Raw genomic sequence first — 18722 nt, 5'->3', positions numbered from 1 at the left:
ATGGAGTAATACATCTACTCAGCAACAGAGACAATTTTTGTTCAACATCAAAGAGATGTAACTTTACATTTCCACAGTTGCTGAGCTTTTCAACATGTTACTTAGTCCTCGCCAGTCTCGTCCAATCCAAACTTGAGCTCTATCTCCCTTTCTTTTTTCTTTTCAAAATTAATATTTTTAATATACTGAAAATATTTTCAGCCAAGTACTTGTCTTTGATCCTCATTTCACAATAGAGCAATACAATTCTGTTGCCTTCTTCTTCTTCTTCTTCTTCTTCTTCTTCTTCAAGCAGAAAGAAAAAATATGAAAGCAATGAACTGCAGGGCATTTAAAACACAGACAGTAGAAGTATATGATACCTCTGCACAAGACTTAATATGTAAATAAGGGATTACAAAGGCACAAACTTGTTAGTAATAAAAAATTTAGACTGGGTAGAATTTATTAGTCACTAAAAGGCAATAATTCTTTGTCCATTTCAGCTGTGTTTTGCCATAGTTGTTACCTCATTGTCATTGTTTATATCTGGCATGTCCGAGTACAATCAATCTGACAGTTTGTGAGAGCTCATGCAATTTTGGGCATCTTATTATCAAATGCTACATTAAGTAGACAAACTTTTAACAATATGAAAGGGAGGAATTGTGTGGCAGACGGGCAAACTCAAAGAAGATTGCCAGGTATTAATAGCAATCGGGCTAAGTCCTTTATCAGAAGTTGTTGTTGTTGTTGTTGTTGTTGTGGTCTTCAGTCCTGAGACTGGTTTGATGCAGCTCTCCATGCTACTCTATCCTGTGCTAGCTTCTTCATCTCCCAGTACCTACTGCAACCTACATCCTTCTGAATCTGCTTAGTGTATTCATCTCTTGGTATCCCCCTACGATTTTTACCCTCCACGCCTTCCTCCAATACTAAATTGGTGATCCCTTGATGCCTCAGAACATGTCCTACCAACCAATCCCTTCTTCTGGTTAAGTTGTGCCACAAACTTCTCTTCTCCCCAATCCTATTCAATACTTCCTCATTAGTTATGTGATCTACCCACCTTATCTTCAGCATTCTTCTGTAGCACCACATTTCGAAAGCTTCTATTCTCTTCTTGTCCAAACTATTTACCGTCCATGTTTCACTTCCATACAAGGCTACACTCCATACAAATACTTTCAGAAATGACTTCCTGACACTTAAATCTATACTCGATGTTAACAAATTTCTCTTCTTCAGAAACGCTTTCCTTGCCATTGCCAGTCTACATTTTATATCCTCTCTACTTCGACCATCATCAGTTATTTTGCTCCCCAAATAGCAAAACTCCTTTACTACTTTGAGTGTCTCATTTCCTAATCTAATTCCCTCAGCATCACCCGACTTAATTCCATTATCCTCGTTTTGCTTTTGTTGATGTTCATCTTATATCCTCCCTTCAAGACACCATCCATTATCATACAGTAAAGCTGCATGCCCTCGGGAAAAATTACGGCCGTAGTTTCCCCTTGCTTCCAGCCGTTCGCAGTACCAGTGCAGCAAGGCCGTTTTGGTTATTGTTACAAGGCCAGATCAGTCAATCATCCAGACTGTTGCCCTTGCAACTACTGAAAAGGCTGCTGCCCCTCTTCAGGAACCACACTTTTGTCTGGCCTCTCAGCAGATACCCCTCCGTTGTGGTTGTACCTACGGTACGGCTATCTATATCGCTGAGGCATGCAAGCCTCCCCACCAACGGCAAGGTCCATGGTTCATGGGGGGGGGGGGGGGGGGGGCGGGGGGGGGGGGGGGTTATCAGAAGTATAACTTATCAATTTATGCAAGCACTTGCGAGTTCAAACAAGATACGTTTAAATAAACAGTTCTTTTTAGAACCTGTTCTGACAGTTATTTCAGTAAATCTTGAAGTCATGTCACAACCTAAGCAACAGCTATTTCAAGAACTGTTCCATGAACAGAAGTGTGATGTACTGTGCATACAAGAAACTCACAGATACCCAGCAAAGATGACAGAAAATACCCAGTTTGCAGCTAGCTGCAGAAATACCTCATGCTAAATATGGAAGTGCTATTTTCGTCAAGCCAGAAATCCAAGTCTTGAGTGCCTATTATACACATGACAATAACAACGAGATCATCGCCTACGAACTCAGCAACTGTGTGATCACGTCAGTGGACAAGCCTCCTTCCGAAAAATTCTCCTTTGTTCCTCCTAAAAACTTTGATTCGCAGAAGATATCTGTGGTAATAGGGAATTTTAATAGCCACAGCCATGCTTGGGGATACACTGAAGAAGAAGAAAATGGTGAAGCCATTATATCTTGGGCTTAAACTAACTCCCTCTCCCTCATTCATGATAGTAAACTACCTCCATCCTTTGACAGTGGAAGGTGGCAACGAGGGTACAACCCTGACCTCTTATTTGTGAGTGTAAATGCAGCGCAACAGTGCCACAAATTAGTGTGTCATGCCATACCTAACACACAACATAGACCAATAATGTGGCGACTTCTTCCATCATAAGACCCCCAGAAATTGGTTTTAGATGAAGGCATAACTTCAAGAAGGCAGATTGGCTGAAATTTTCTAAAATTCTGGACAATAAAGTTCATACAATTAAGCCTGTGCCTGAAGAGTATGAACACTTTGTTGAGCTTGTTAAATAATGCTCATAAGCATGTATCCCAGAGGCTGCAAGACAAACTACCTGCAGGACATAACTTCAGAAACAGCTACATTGCTCAAGGAGTATTATACCCAATAAATTGAAAACCCATTCAGTGAGGAAACCTCCCAAATAGCTAGATCTGTCCTCTCCTCAATCTCCAAGGCAAAGACAACACAGTGGGAGAAACTGATGGAAGACTGTGATACGAGTAGAAGTAGACACGAGGCCTGGAGGCTTCTGAAACGCTTGAATAATGACCCTTCACAAGCGATTATGCATGCAAATGTCCAAGCCGAGCTGATCAAATTGCACACCAGCTCATACAAAATGGGAAACCACCTTATTCAACCAGGCCTGGTAAGAAGACATGTAAGATATGACCTGACCAAGAAACCGATACTCTGCTTCAACCATTTACCCAGGCTGAGATGGATCTCACTCTGAGTAAATGCAAAAATGGGAAAGCAGCAGGCCTTGATGATACAAGAGTTGAGCAGATACAGAACTTTGGGCCGATAACAAAAGTATGGCTGAGAGACCTAATGAACAACTGTGTGCAATCCTGCAAGATTCCTAAACTTTGGAGGAAAGCCGAAGTTATAGCTATCCGCAAGCCAGGCAAGGACCAAAATGATCCTAAAAACTACCGCCCTATATCTCTCCTATGCCATCTGTATAAATTTCTTGAAAGACTCATCCTACACCGACTAACTGAGAAGCTAGAGACAACATACATTCCACAGCAGGCTGGATTCAGATAGAGAAAGAGCTGCACATCTCAAGTGTTGAAACTAACACAGCACATCGAAGATGGTTTTGAAAGGAAAGAGATCACAGGAGCTGTATTTATAGATCTAACAGCAGCTTATGACACAGTTAATCATAGAAGACTTCTTATGAAGCTGTACAATGTCACTAGAGACTACCAGCTAACCTGTTTCATAAGGAATCTCCTTGAAAATATAAGATTTTTCGTTGAATTCCAGGGCAAAAGAAGCAGATGGAGATCACAGAAATACAGATTACCGCAGGGAAGTGTGCTTGCTCCAGCTTTGTTTAACATCTACACAAATGATCAACAACTACCTAAAGGAACACAGAGCTTCATCTATGCAGACGATTGTGCTATCACCGCCCAAGCCCGCTGCTTTGAAACTGTTTAAGAGAATCTGTCCTAAGCATTGAGAGAACTGTCGGCTTACAACAGGGAAAACCAGTTGAGACCAAATCCTGGAAAAACACAGACTTGCACTTTCCATCTTAAAAACCGGCAGGCAGCTACAGCCCTCAAAATCACCTGGGAAGAAACATCACTAGAACACTGTACAATCCCAAATACCTAGGGGTCACCCTTGACAGTGCATTAACATATAGGAGGCACTGCCTAAATGCCAAGCAAAAAGTGGCATCCAGGAACAATATCATCAGAAAGCTAACAGGCACAACATGGGGATCACACACCAATACTATGAGAACCTCTTCCCTTGCACTGTGTTACTCTGCCAGAGAATACACAAGCCCAGTGTGGTTCAATTCTTGCCATGCCAAAACAGTAGATGTCACTCTTAATGACACTTGTCGTATCTTCACTGGATGCCTGAAGTCTACTCCTCTGGATAAACTGTACAGCCTCACGGGAATTGCACCCCTCGACATCCACCGAGAGGTAGCAGCAAAAAGTGAGAAGAAAAAAAATCAGAAACTTCTGAAGCTCACCCCCTATATGGTTATCAACCAACAAACCCATGACTAAAATCCAGAAAGAGCTTCCTCAGCTCTACCGAGCTTCTAATTGGGGCACCACAGCAATGCCGAATTGAACTATAGTGTGCAAGTCTTACCAGTATTGTAGGATGGATTACACCGAGCAAAAGACTACCATCTGGCTACATAGAGAATTGGAGTACAAGGGGATCCCTCAACACACTACGCTCGGGTGTCACGAAATGTAAGAGCAATTTGATTAAATGGGGTTTCCTAAAGGAGGGTTTCCTAAAGGAGCCGCCACTCAATGAGTGTGGAGCAACGCAGACGACCTTCCACTTGCTCCAGTGTACCCAATGTCCAGCAACATGCACAACGGAAGACCTGCTACATACAACACCAAATGCAATAGAGGTCACTAACTTCTGAGCGGCAAAAGAGTAAATAATTGTCTTGTAAATACACACACACACACACACACACACACACACACACACACACACACACACAAATATTGTACATTATTTCATACATCGTAATTGCTTCTGACATGAATAAATAAATTTAAGCAAAATAATTAAATTTGCCTTCATCTAAAATTTTGCAAGAGTATTCAAAACACTATAGCTACCCCAGAAACAAAATGGATTCTAGCACATATGTGCCCATGAAAAGCAACAGACTTCAGGTTTTCAACAGAAAAGATAAGTGCATCATTGGGTAGTGCCTATTCAATGTCTTGAAGTGTTTAAATTCAGCTGAGTGGCTCTAAGAATGCAAGACACAGCCAGATTTCTTTTTGAAAAGAACTTTTGTAAATTAATGACATAATCAGTTGTATATAAGAGGAAGAACTGAAACCTATAATAACTACAAAAAATTACTGAGTGTGCTAGGGCTCATAGGCTTGAAATAGAGTACTTAAGACCTCTGAAACCACACACCCTTTCTTCCAGATTTACAAGGAAAATACAATAGAGAAATCCGTGATGCAGTAAAAGGATTGGGATAATAAACCAAAACTGAAGAAACATTAAAGAAAAATGTGGCTTTGACTACATCACATAACTCATTTCCATTTTTTTTAACATCCTCACCCTCCGTTTACAGACGATCTGTGTGTTATTCTAAGCCTCAAGATTTCAACTGTTAAAAGTGTTCTAAAAAAATGCTGCTGTTATCTTTAATCCTATTAAATTTGCTGTTTGCCAACCTACCTCATTACTACCTTTTCTTTATTGTCCGCCTTTTTTACATAATACCACACATCCACTAACACAGAATTTACTTCTTACCCAACAACTGCACAGACAGACCGACACTAACCTTGACCGTCGACAACCATTCGTAAAGTACCCAACAGTTTGAAAACAACAGGGAACGTTGGGATCTCAAGCATAGGTATCACAGCGTCAACAAGACCATCAGACAGCACTGCTGCTTTATTCTGGGCTGGAATCACCAAGTTCCTGAAACATAAGAATTCACCACTTGGCAACTGCTGCAAGGGAAGTATGAAGTTTATTTAACACAGTGGTAAATTATAACAATAATGGAAAATAACAGATAAAGCAATACATTAAATAAGGGAAAGGCTGCACCGGCAAGACTTCTTGTCATGGCCACAGTAGTGTGTGTTTGGGTATCTGTGTGTATGTGTATGTGAAAGTGTGTACTGTTGCTATAAAAAGAGCTAGTGCTAGGAAACTAATGTGAATGCTGTTTTCTGTTATGTGTTTCTGTGCACTGAACATTAATTCATTATAGGTGAGCGGTTGGCTCCGACTTATTTTACTAAGTGGTAATTTACATTCACAACAAAGTATTTCTGTATATTCCTTGAAATATATTCTGATAACTAAAAGAAATGAAATGACGCACCATTGGAAGAAACATTTGCAATTATTTTTACTTGTAGCCACAAATCCACAAAAGGGCACTTAGTATTATTCCGTTTCAGTAATAAATGAACAAAGCTTTACCTGAGTGCACTGAGAAGTGCATGCTGCAGTCTGATATCACCATCAGGAGTATTGTTTCTTTTCAGTAGAGCCAGGAGCTTCTTGCTAACACCAGCTTCAACCATCTGGATGCAATGTTTGTCTAAGACAAAAGGTAGGAGTAAGACATTTATTTATTTAAACAATGGAAACTCCAGGCTGGAAAATAAACAATAATAAAAAACTTCCTTCTTAAATTTAGCATTATAATGAAAGCACTCCATAACAATTTACTAACATCAGCACTTCACAAAATTTGACGAAATAATACATAAAATCAGAATGAGCCGCAGCTTACCAACTCGTACAAGAATCCTGAAGTCTTAGGCACTGTGGGTATTTATGTAAAGAAATTTAATTTTGTTGCTACAAATATTTTGAAGGTTGTTACTTTCGAAGAAGAGAAATACTGAAAGGGAGGGGGGGGGGGGGGGGGGGGGGGGGGGAGGGGGGGCGAGCTAGAAGACTAGTCTTTATTTTTACTAGTGCAGATGTTTTGACATCAGTATTTATCTCTGCACCTGCAAAGCATGCCTGTGTGGTTCTGCTTCTAATCGATGACAAAAGTTGGTTACAGCAGCTTCTAGTGCCATTTTCAGAACTTCCATTTGCTTTGCACTCAACTGTAGGCCACAGGCAATTTCATGGGTCCCAAAAACTGAAAAAAATGTGTGGCCTAGATATGGTAGTCCCTGCACACATTGCCAGGCAGCTCTTACCCCACCCCTTCCAAGCTAAAAGGTGTGTGTGTGTGTGTGTGTGTGTGTGTGTGTGTGTGTACACAAGGGTGTGGTCAAAAGCTAATGTGCAAGTGTCTTTTAGTTGTGCCTGTCTGCAACTTAACTTATTATTTATTTAGTTACATATCTTGCATGGCTTCATGAATATGATTACTTTTTTTTGCAAACATGATACATGGGGATCCTAGTTGTTACATGTAATAATTATAACAATCAAACATAGCAATCAAAATTCAGTAAATTCTTTACACACATTAGTATTACAATGATCATTAGTTTACCACGTACCATAAATCCTAATTATTACAAAATCATTTTATTTATTTATAAAGACACTTTAAACAACATATGTCCTAATTATTATAAAATCATTTTATTTATTTATAAAGATACTTGAAACAACATATGTTTAACTTACAAAAAATAGTTTTGATGTGAAAAGCATATGGTTAATAATTTTCAGGGACTCTTGCACCTTTTTATGCCATATCAGCCCATTCCTGTACAGGTTTCAGTCCATCATTTTTTTGTTCTTTGTCTAGAGTAGGTGCAATTGGATCTGGTGTTGTGGTCATGTATATCACAACATTTACTTACTTTAGTTTTCTGGCAGACAAAGAATGTAATTAACTGATTGAAGTACAAGGAGAAGCTTGAGTACACATTTGTGCTGTATGAACACTTCACAAAAAGATTCTCTAGAGCCTACTCCATGTATTATATTTTTGCTCTTTTTCATAGCAACAACACTTTGTTAAGATGTATATCTGCAACACCATCCCATAATTCTATGCAGACGCTAAGACAGGGGATAGATTTTATATTTACATCATTGATATTTCGCAGTCCACCTTACAGCGGATGGTGGAGGATACCTCATACCAATAATAGTCATTTCCTTTCCAGTTCCACTCACAAATAGAACAAGGGAAAAACAACTGTCTATATGCTTCCACACGAGTCCTAATTTCTCATGTCTTATCTTTGTGGTCCTTAGAGGCAATGTATGTTGCAGGAACAGAACCATTCTGCAATCAGCTTCAAATGCCAGTTTTCCACATTTTCTCAAAATTTTCCGCAAAAAGAATGTCGCCTTCCCTCCAGAGATTCCCACTTGAGTACCTGAAGCATCTCCGTAAGACCTGCATGTTATTCGAATTTACCAGTAACAAATCTAGCAGCCCACCTGTGAACTGCTTTGATGCCTTCCTGGTATGGATCATGAACACTCAAGAATATGTCACACTAGTGTCCTATTTGTGGTCTCCTTTACAAATGAACCACACTTTCCTAGAATTCTCTCAATACACTGAAGTCAACCATTTGCCTTTCCTACCACAATCATCACATGCTTGTTCTGTTTCATATTGATTTGCAATGTTGCACTCAGATATTTAAATGATGTGACTGTGTCAAGCAGGAAGCGAAAAATGCTGCCTCCAAACATTAAGGGCTTGTTTTCCTACTCATCCACATTAACTTACGTTTTCTACATTTAGCTTTAGCTGCCATTCACCACACCAACTGGAAATTTTGTCAAAGTCATCTTGTATCCTCCTACAGTCACTCAACTGGACACCTTACTGTACACCACAGCACCATCAGCAAACAACTGTAGATTGCTGCCCACCCTGTCTGAAAAAATCATTTAGGTATATAGAGAATAACATCAGTCCTATCACACTTTCCTGGGGCACTCCTAACGATACCCTTGCCTCTGACTAACACTCAACATTGAGGAAAATACACTGGGTTCTATCAATTAAGAAGTCTTTGAACTCACATATCTGTGAACCTGTTCCATATGCTTGTACTTTCTTTAACAGTCTGCAGTGGGGCACCATGTCAAACACTTTCTGGATATCTGCAAATATGCAATCTGCCAGTTGCCCTCTATCCACAGTTCCACATTACACCATGTGAGAAGACAGCCAGCTTATCTTGGCACAAGCGATCCTTTCTAAAATCACAATGATTTGTGGACATAGGCTTCTTCACCTCAAAAACGTTGTTACATTCAAACTGAAAGTATGTTCAAGGATTCTGCAGCAAACCGATGTTATGGATGTTAGTCTGTAATTTTGTGGGTCTGTTCTTTCGCCCATCTTATACAGACGAATCACCTGCACCTTTCTCCAGCACTTTTCACTGGCTGAGAGATTTGTGATAAATGCAAGCTAAGTAAGGGGCCAATGCCATAGAGTACTCTTTGAAAAACTGAATTGGGATTCCATTCAGACCTGGTGTAACTTATTTGTTGTCAACTCCTTCATATGTTTCTCTATGCCAGAGATGCTTATTACTATGTCGTCCATACAGGAGTCTGTTTTATGGTCAAACGACAGTATGTTTGTACAATACTCGTGCATGAATGATTTCTTGAATGTGAAATTTAAAACTTTGGGTATCATTTTGCTATCTTCAGCTGCCACATCAGACTGATGAACAAGTGATTGAATGGAAGTCTTGGACCCACTTAGCAATTTCACATAGGACTAGAATTTTCTCAGATACTCTGCCAGATCTTTTGCTAAGGTATCTAAGGTATGAGAGTGGTACTAGTTGTGCCTCACACACAGATCGTTTCACAGACACACCAATTTCCACTAACCTTTGCTTGTCATCATTTGTGCATTCTCGTTTGAACTGAGAGTGCAACAGCCCCTGCTTCCTCAGAATTTTCCGAATCTTGTTATTAAACCACGGTGGGTCTTTTCCGTCCTTAATCCACTTACTAGGCACATAATTCTCCAAACCACAATTTACAATCTGCATAAACTTTGCCCATAATTACTCTGCATCCATCTTACTGGAACTAAATGATGCCAATTCACTGTACAAATGAGCTGCTAACAACTGCTTTGTCTCAAAAGGGATATAAGATGAACATCAACAAAAGCAAAATGAGGAGAATGGTATGGAGTCAAATTAAATCAGGTGATGCTGAGGGAATCAGGTCAGGAAATGAGACACTTAAAGTAGTAGATGAGTTTTGCTATTTGAGGAGCAAAATAACTGATGATGGTCGAAGGAGAGAGGATATAAAATGTAGACTTGCAATGGCAAGCAAAGCATTCCTAAAGAAGAGAAGTTTGTTAACATCGAGTATAGATTTGAGGGTCATGAAGTCTTTTCTGAAAATATTTGTATGGAGTGTAAGCATGTCTGGAAGTGAAACATGGACGACAAATAGCTTAAAGAAGAAGAGAATAGAAGGTTTAGAAATGAGGTGCTACAAAAGAATGCTGAAGATCAGATGGGAAGATCACATAACTAATGAGGAGCTACTGAACAGTATTGGGGAGAAGAGAAATTTGTGTCACAACTTGACTAGAAGAAGGGATTGGCTGGTAGGACATGTTCTGAGGTATCAAAGGATCACCAATATAGTACTGGAGGGCAGTGTGGAGGGTAAAAGTCAGAGGGAGACCAAGAGATGAATACACTAAGCAGATTCAGAAGGACGTATGTTGTAGTAGGTACTTGAAGATGAAGCTTGCACAGGATAGAGTAGTATGGAGAGCTGCATCAAACCAGTCTCTGGACTGAAGACCAGCACCACCACCACCACCACCACCACCACCACCACCACCAAGACATTGCTCATACAACTCCTACATCTAAGTTCTTTGACCATAGCCTACATGTTTGTATGTAAACGCAGTGTATTTCATGAGTGCACATCGCAATAGTGACATATGCAGTTAAACTTTATAAAACTGAAATATGAATGTGAAAATGATAATAAAAAGTCCAACTAAGTGGAAAAACTGTCACGAAAGCATAATTACAATTATGATGCTTCACCTTCATGTAAGTACAGATATATTTTCGACAAATGCTGCCTTGCCACTTACAATTGTTCCACTTGGATCTGTTTAGTCGCCAGCAAATAATTTTTTTTTGTACAGTGATCTCCAGTAATATAAACATGTACATACCTGAGGGCAGGTACAAGCCTGAAACTGGTCATGTGACGAATAGATAATCTTTTATTGTGACTGGAAGCAGAAATTTTTCTGCACCCTAAGAAGGTTTTTTGGCTGGAAGCTTACTTGTCTAACAGTCTTTTTGTTATACCTGTCTGCATCTCAATATCTCTACTATATGGTGACTAGCAATCTATCCTTTTTATTATACAATACTGTAATCATTCCATCCTGGATTTTCCATTGTTTAAAGTTTTAATTTATGCATACCACAGACAGAATAACAGGTCTAACGTATGAACAAGAGAGTATATGTCCATTTTAATGGAGCTGATGTAGGAATTATATGCCCATTCGGTTTTGTAAACAAACTGTGTGATTTGAGAGCCAGGTACAGCCAACAACAACCACTGGAGAACGCTGCAATTGTAAACTATGATGAGTAGGAAGTTGCATGTGATGCACCAACTCATTTCACACCAACCACGATGAAAACCACGTTTGGGCTACTTCATAATAAGTAACACGTCCTGTGTGAAGACAGCTTCATATTTTGCGTTCTGCTTAAGACGTGGATCACACAATTGGTTTGACTTGTTAGATAGTTGCTATGAAATGATATGAATCAAAGAACAATTAAATACACCAATGATTACATTGTGAGTATCTCTTGTGACCTGTTCAATTGTTCTTTGATTCAAATCATTTGGTGGTGATATCTAACAAGTCAAAACCACTATGCAATTCGAGATTGGAAAAAATCAATAAATGAATTTCGTAAACGTAAGCGGTTTATGGCTTCAGGGAAATTACTTGTCAGTATGACTGTCATCAAAATATTGTGGTTTCTCAACAGTGGCACCTGGCTGAAGATTTGAAAGCTTTCACCAATACAATCTATATTTAAAAGGACAATGAGAACAGTCAGACAGTCAGAATATTATGTAATTACAATAGATTTACCACAGAGGCACAATAAAAATAAAGTACCAAAACATGTTCCTATAGGAGCAACCTGCCTCCATAACAAAGATTATTAACAAATGCCTATATAGTGACACTTTACTCAGAGGTAAGAATGTTCTAATCCTGGTGGTGGATGAATGAAAGGAGAGGCTGTGGCATAAAGTTCATGATCACTACTCACTGTGACAATGTGCTGCATTAAATTCAAAACCTCTCCACAGTGTATAACGAAGTGAGGGCACAGAACATTGTCAATGGTGACCTGTCAACCATACAGGGCTCTCTCAGTACATTTGTGAGGAGCAGATTGTGCTGGCACTGGGCTTCGGGCTCTGTCTTCCCTTCATCCATAACATTATAAATCTAACACTACACTGTACAAGCTCTCATCACAGTCACTCACGACACAGACACACACTTGACACTTCATAAAATGTCAGAAGAAAGAAATGGCAAACCACCTCCACCAAGACCTCACCGAGGATAGTGAAGCAAGTTTCCCCATATCTACTCTCCTATGATCATTTTCCGAGTACTGGACTACTTTGACTTCTGATCTACAGCACCGACTTTCACCTATAGTGCCACCTGCCAAATTCGATCAAATTTACTGCAGCAGTGGACAGTGCAGTGAATAAATAAATTTAAATTATACAAAACTGTGTATACATGGACAACAAAAGGCATGCATACCTGTTCGTGCAAAGTTCCCCATGGCAAGGACACCTGTTATCTGCAGATCTTCATCATCTGATTCGATCCAGTTTATCATGGATCTGAAGACGTCACCACGACCTTCTGCATATAATACATTCATACTGTCATCTGAAAAGAAGTTAATAAAAATATACATTCAAATAACTCTCACAGAATCACAAGTCACTCTTTCCCGTAAGCAACATGTTATAAATAAGCTCACTGAACAATAAATTGGTCACCCCAGTGCAGACACACAGACGAATCGTTAAGCCTTTACAGACGGCACAGCAATCAAGTCATGTGTTCAACCATGCACACACCGCCTCTACTGAGCATAAGGCAGTAGCAATCGTGAGACATTTATGTTTTGAGTGGACATTTATATAAACACGGGAAAATGTAAGGATGTGACAGAGTGGCAAAAAGGAGCAGTTGTGTTTGGCTGTGGTGTAACACACGTGGCCACGAAACACATCAGAAATGTGGATGCAAAAAGATCCTGACCAAGGGACCAGAGATGCGTTGCACGGTTGTGAATCAAAGTTGCTACCCATCCCGACAAGTATTGTTGCAAGCAATGAATGAAGGTCCATCCCAACCTGTCAGTGAGAGAACAATGGGATGGGAACTGTATGCAATGAACATTTGGAGTCAGTCACTGTGCACAAGGCCATCACTCACACCTACATTCTGAGACAACAACAGCAAAGTTCATCATGCCGGATGAATATGTGACTGGTTTTCTGAACACTTCTCCACCCTATTACATTTTGACTCACCTGCAAAATAATATGACTTTAACTACACAGAAAATCTGTGGGAGATGTCGGAATAGCACACAAAGTGCTGAAATCAGCACACCCACACTGGGGGCGAATAATTTTTTGTCTGGTGAGCTTACATTGATAGTATGTGAAGCAGCAACTAATTACATTCAGCCTACTACAGGCAATCTTTTAGAGAGGTATTTGTTCCTATAAAAAGTGTCATTACTTTTACAATAAAAGCTATCTACATCTACACAATGCTCTGCACACCACCATACAGTGCGTGAAGGAGGGTACTGCACTACTAGTCATTTCCTTTCCTGTTCCACTCACAGCTAGAGTGAGGGGAAAAATGACTATATATATGCCTCCATATGAGCCCTAATTTCTCGTAGCTTATCTTTGTGGTCTTTACGTGAAATGTATGTTGTAGGCAGTAGATTCATTCACCAATCAGCTTCAAATCCCAGCTGTCTAAATTTCCTCAATAATATTCCGGAAAAAAAAAATATTCTTGCCTCCAGTGATTCCCCTCTGAGTCCCCAAAGCATCTCTGCAATACTTGGAAGTTGTTCGAAACTACCAGTAACAAATCTAGCAGCCCATCTCTGAACGCTTTGATGTCTTCCTTCAATCCAACCTGGTGCGGATCCTGAACACTCGTGTAGTACTCAATAACATGTTGTACCAATGTCCTATATGCAGTCTCTTTTACAGGTGAACCACACATTCCTAAAATTCTTCCCATAAATTGAAGTCAACCATTTGCCTTCCCTACCATAGTCCTCACATGCTTGTTCCCTTTCATATCACTTTGCAACCCACGGCCTGGATATTTAAACTACATGACTGTGTCCAGCAGGACATTACTTATGCTGTATCAGACACTACCAGTTTCTATTTCCTACTCATCCACATTAACTTACATTTTTCTACATTTAGAGCCAGTTGCCATTCATCATATCAACTGGAAATTTTGTTTAAGTCATCTTGTATCCTCCTACAGCCACTCAACTTTGACTCCCTCCCCAACACCACAGCACCGTCAGCAAAGAACAAAAATCTGAAGAATTAACAGTGCTCAATGGCATGAAAATGCAGAAGGCAATGGAAACCACTGTATAGAAGACAAAACAGTTCGCAAGTGAACAGCTTCATGTCAGTGTCCAACAGGCGCTATATTTTGGCAAGCGACCACATAACTATGATCAGGTATGCTTGATGAACTGACTGTTTAGGGGCCATGTTAGAAAGCTAGAAAAGAGAAATGAAGGGCTCAATCTAAATATAGTGTGGGGAGGGGGAAGGGGGGGGGGGGGGAGTGAATGGAAAGAGGTAAGGATTTTGGTCAGACGAATATCTAGTAATGTTAACAACAGCAGAAAATGATATAATGGCAAGTAGATTCCTTTATGAATACGAAGGTAGGACAAGAGTGAGTTGCTGTGACTATTTCAGTGATAGGACTGTTCTCATCAGAATCAACAAATAAACTAATGCCAACAACAGAGGTGTGAGCATACATGCCAAAGTCACAAGCACAAGATGAAGAGTTGGAGGAAGCATATGAGTGTACCAGTGGAAAAATCCTCCTGTCAGAGCACAAAAAAGGTGAATAGAATTCTCTTTAAAAAAAACTCTTACAGAAAAGTGAGTAACCAACTGTCTCGATCCTCATTCTGCCTTCCTCACCAAAAATTTTGGCATTTGAATATATTCACACTCTCTTAACACAGAACATTCCAAATCCTTTTACACAGTTTGTCTTCATAGTTAGGCCTTCATACTCACTTCCACTGTCTGTGTGTGTCTCTCCCACTCTCTCCTTTTCCTCTCACTGATTTACAGTGGAACTGCCCATTCTCTACATCGAAGAAGCAAAAACAGAAGTAAAAGAAGGGTTCAGGACTGGGATTAAAATTCAGGGTGAAATAATATCAATAATAAGATCCACTGATGACACTGCAGTACTCAGTGGAAGCGAGGAGGGATTACAGGAAATACTGAATGGAATCAAGAGTAAACCGAAGAAAGATGAAAGTAATAAGAGGTAGCAGAAATGAGGACAATGGGAAATTACCACCAAATTTGGGGACCACGAAAGACAAAGTGAAGGAATTTTCCTACTTTGAAAGCAAAATAACACACGACAGATGAAGCAAGGAGGATGGAAAAAGCAGACTAGCACAGGCAAAGAAGACATTCATGGTCAAAAGAATCCCACTAGTATAAAACATCGGCATTCATTTCATGAAGAAATTTCTGAGGATTTACATTTGGAGCACACCACTGTATGTAAGTGAATCACAGTCTGTAAGAAAAACTGGAAAAGAAGATAATTAAAGCATCCGAGATCTGGTGCTATAGAAGGATGTCGAACATTGGGTGGACTGATAAGATAAGAAATGGGGTTCCAGGTTTCTACAGAACTGCCAAGGAAGGAAGATATGGAAAACAGTGACAAGAAGAAGGGACAGGATGACAGGAAGTGTTAAGACATCAGGAAATAACTTTCACTGTAGTAGAGGGAGCTGTAGAGGGTAAAAACTGTAAAAGACAGACAGACATTGGAATACTTGCAACAAATAACTGAGAACTTAGGGTACAAAAGCTGCTCTCAGATGAAGAGGTTGGTATAGGATAGGAATTCACTGTGGGCCACATCAAAACAGTCAGAAGACTGATGGCAAAATAATAATAATAATAATAATAATAATAATAATAATAATAATGAGTGAATGGAAAGAGGTACAGATTTTGGTCAGACGAATATCTAGTAGTGTTAACAGCAGCAGAAAATGGTAAAATGTGAAGGTAGGACAGAGAGTGAGTTGCTGTGATTATGTTTATTTCAGCACTATAATAAAAGTTACACAGCGAAATGTATGCTAGAAATTTGTATGGCTGTTTATTTCAGCACTACAATAAAAGTTACTCAGCAAATTGTATGCTAGAAATCTGTATGAATACATATTGAGATGAGTCCACAATACTTACGGAGCCAAAACAGGTCCACAGCAAAGTGCAAGGCTGAATGCTGTCTAGTGGTGTTGCGAGTAGGTGATGCTGTAAGAAAACTTTATAACTGGAACATCAACGAAAGGTGAATCATTCTAGCAACAATACAGGTGGAAAAAGGGAAAAATCCACTGAAATAAGAGGCTTCGACAGACATAGGATGGGGGAATGAGCATCTATGGAATGGTGAAGCTGGTTAGCTGCTTGTGTGTTGTGCTGAACATGTATGAACAACGGTTAAAGGACAGTGAAAGCAGGAGCAGGAGGAAAGATGTCAGACATCCACACCTCATCACAGAAGTGGAGCTTGGAGGCTTGCTGATTATGTAAAGCAGGATAGGTAGCAGTATGCGGCTGATCTAATGACAGAGTACAATGCCGGTGTGGATCAAGTGTTTCAGCAGACTACTACTATGTGTTTCCATGTTGACCCAATAATTTTCAGTGGGCCCAGGATCTTTGGCATCAAACCACAGATCAATAGAAACATGTTTCCCAGTCAAACACCAGGTCTACAGTTGTCTCTTGTCATTCAGACAGACAGCTGCTCAAAACATTCACCATGTCACGGTTCACAATTTACAGGCATGGCATGACCTGCGAAAAGACATCTGTTGCTACATTCTCTGGAAACTTACCAAGGACTTATTGAATCCATGAAACACAGAACCGTGCTGTATATAGTATTCCAAAGGAGGAGCAACATGTTAGTAAGCAAGTGATCACACAATATTTTACTCAGGAGTGTATGTCGTGACAATTAAGATTACATGCCAGAACAGGATTCAAACACTATTATTTGTTTACGTTTCTTTTAGCCTTGTTGAAGAGTAGCATGGAAAGAGGAGGTAATCAGCTCTACCTCTATACAAGCTATCATATGTTATTGTTGTGGTCTTCAGTCTTGAGACTGATTTGATGCAGCTCTCCATGCTACTCTATCCTGTGCAAGCTGCTTCATCTCCCAGTACGTACTGCAGCCTACAGCCTTCTGGATCTGCTTAGTGTATTCATCTCTTGGTCGCCCTCTATGATTTTTATCCTCCACACTGCCCTCCAATACTAAATTTGTGATTCCCTGAGGCCTCAGAACATGTCCTACCAACCGATCCCTTCTTCTAGCCAAGTTGTGCCACAAACTCCTCTTCTACCCAATTCTATTCAATAGCGCCTCATTAGTTATGGGATCTACCCATCTAATCTTCAGCATTCTTCTGTAGCACCACATTTCGAAATCTTGTATTCTCTTCTTGTCCAAACTATTTATCGTCCACGTTTCACTTCCATACAAGGCTACACTCCATACAAATACTTTCAGAAATGACTTCCTGACACTTAAATCTATACTCAATGTTAACAAATTTCTCTTCTTCAGAAACGCTTTCCTTGCCATTGCCAGTCTACATTTTATATCCTCTCTACTTCGACCATCATCAGTTATTTTGCTCCCCAAATAGCAAAACTCCTTTACTACTTTAAGTGTCTCATTTCCTAATATAATTCCCTCAGCATCACCCGAATTAACTCAACTACATTCCATTATCCTCATATTGCTTTTGTTGATGTTCATCTTATATCCTCCTTTCAAGACACTGTCCATAGTGTTCAACTGCTCTTCCAAGTCCTTTGCTGTCTCTGACAGAATTACAATGTCATCGGCGAACCTTAAAGTTTTTATTTCTTCTCCATGGATTTTAATACCTACTCCTAATTTTTCTTTTGTTTCCTTTACTGCTTGCTCAATATAAAGACTGAATAACTTCGGGGATAGGCTACAACCCTGACTCACTCCCTTTCCAACCACTGCTTCCCTTTCACGGCAGTAGCACAGTGGTAGTTCAGCAGCTTCAGCATACAGACTGTCAACTGAGCTAGTGTAAAAGGCGCCCGTGACCCAACGGATATCACAATGGTGGATAGTGTTGAGACGGCATAAAATGGATGGTCGTGCAGACCCATAAACGAAGCACCCATAGTCAAGTTTCGAACGGACAAGGGACTGGTACAAACTGAGGAGGGTGATTGTATCAGCACCCCAGGAAGTAACATTGAGGACATGTAGGACATTAAGAAATCGAGTACAGCAAGCTGCCAGGTAAGACACATGGGAGGACCAAGAGAGCTTCCTATCGAGCACGAGCCTCAGGAATTTCATAGTTTCTACGAACGGAAGGGCAACAGGCCCAAGTTGTAAAGATGGTGGGAGAAACCATTTGTGCTGCCAGAAATTCATACAGACGGTT

General features: G+C 40.0%; 1 protein-coding gene across 1 annotated transcript in view; it reads right to left on the bottom strand.

Moving 5' to 3' along the window:
• The window catches only part of LOC124544642 (rap1 GTPase-GDP dissociation stimulator 1), a 98876-nt gene that overhangs the window by 16165 nt on the left and 63989 nt on the right, over nt 1-18722 (bottom strand). Inside the window, 3 exon segments of the mRNA XM_047123255.1 lie at nt 5687-5829; nt 6343-6463; nt 12689-12820. Coding sequence (XP_046979211.1) covers nt 5687-5829; nt 6343-6463; nt 12689-12820 — 396 coding nt within the window.

The sequence above is a fragment of the Schistocerca americana genome, chromosome 8, assembly GCF_021461395.2.
Source record: "Schistocerca americana isolate TAMUIC-IGC-003095 chromosome 8, iqSchAmer2.1, whole genome shotgun sequence".
Taxonomy (NCBI): Eukaryota; Metazoa; Arthropoda; class Insecta; order Orthoptera; family Acrididae; genus Schistocerca; species Schistocerca americana.
Note: the sequence above shows the minus strand (reverse complement) of the source record. Positions and strands in the feature narration are given on the sequence as shown.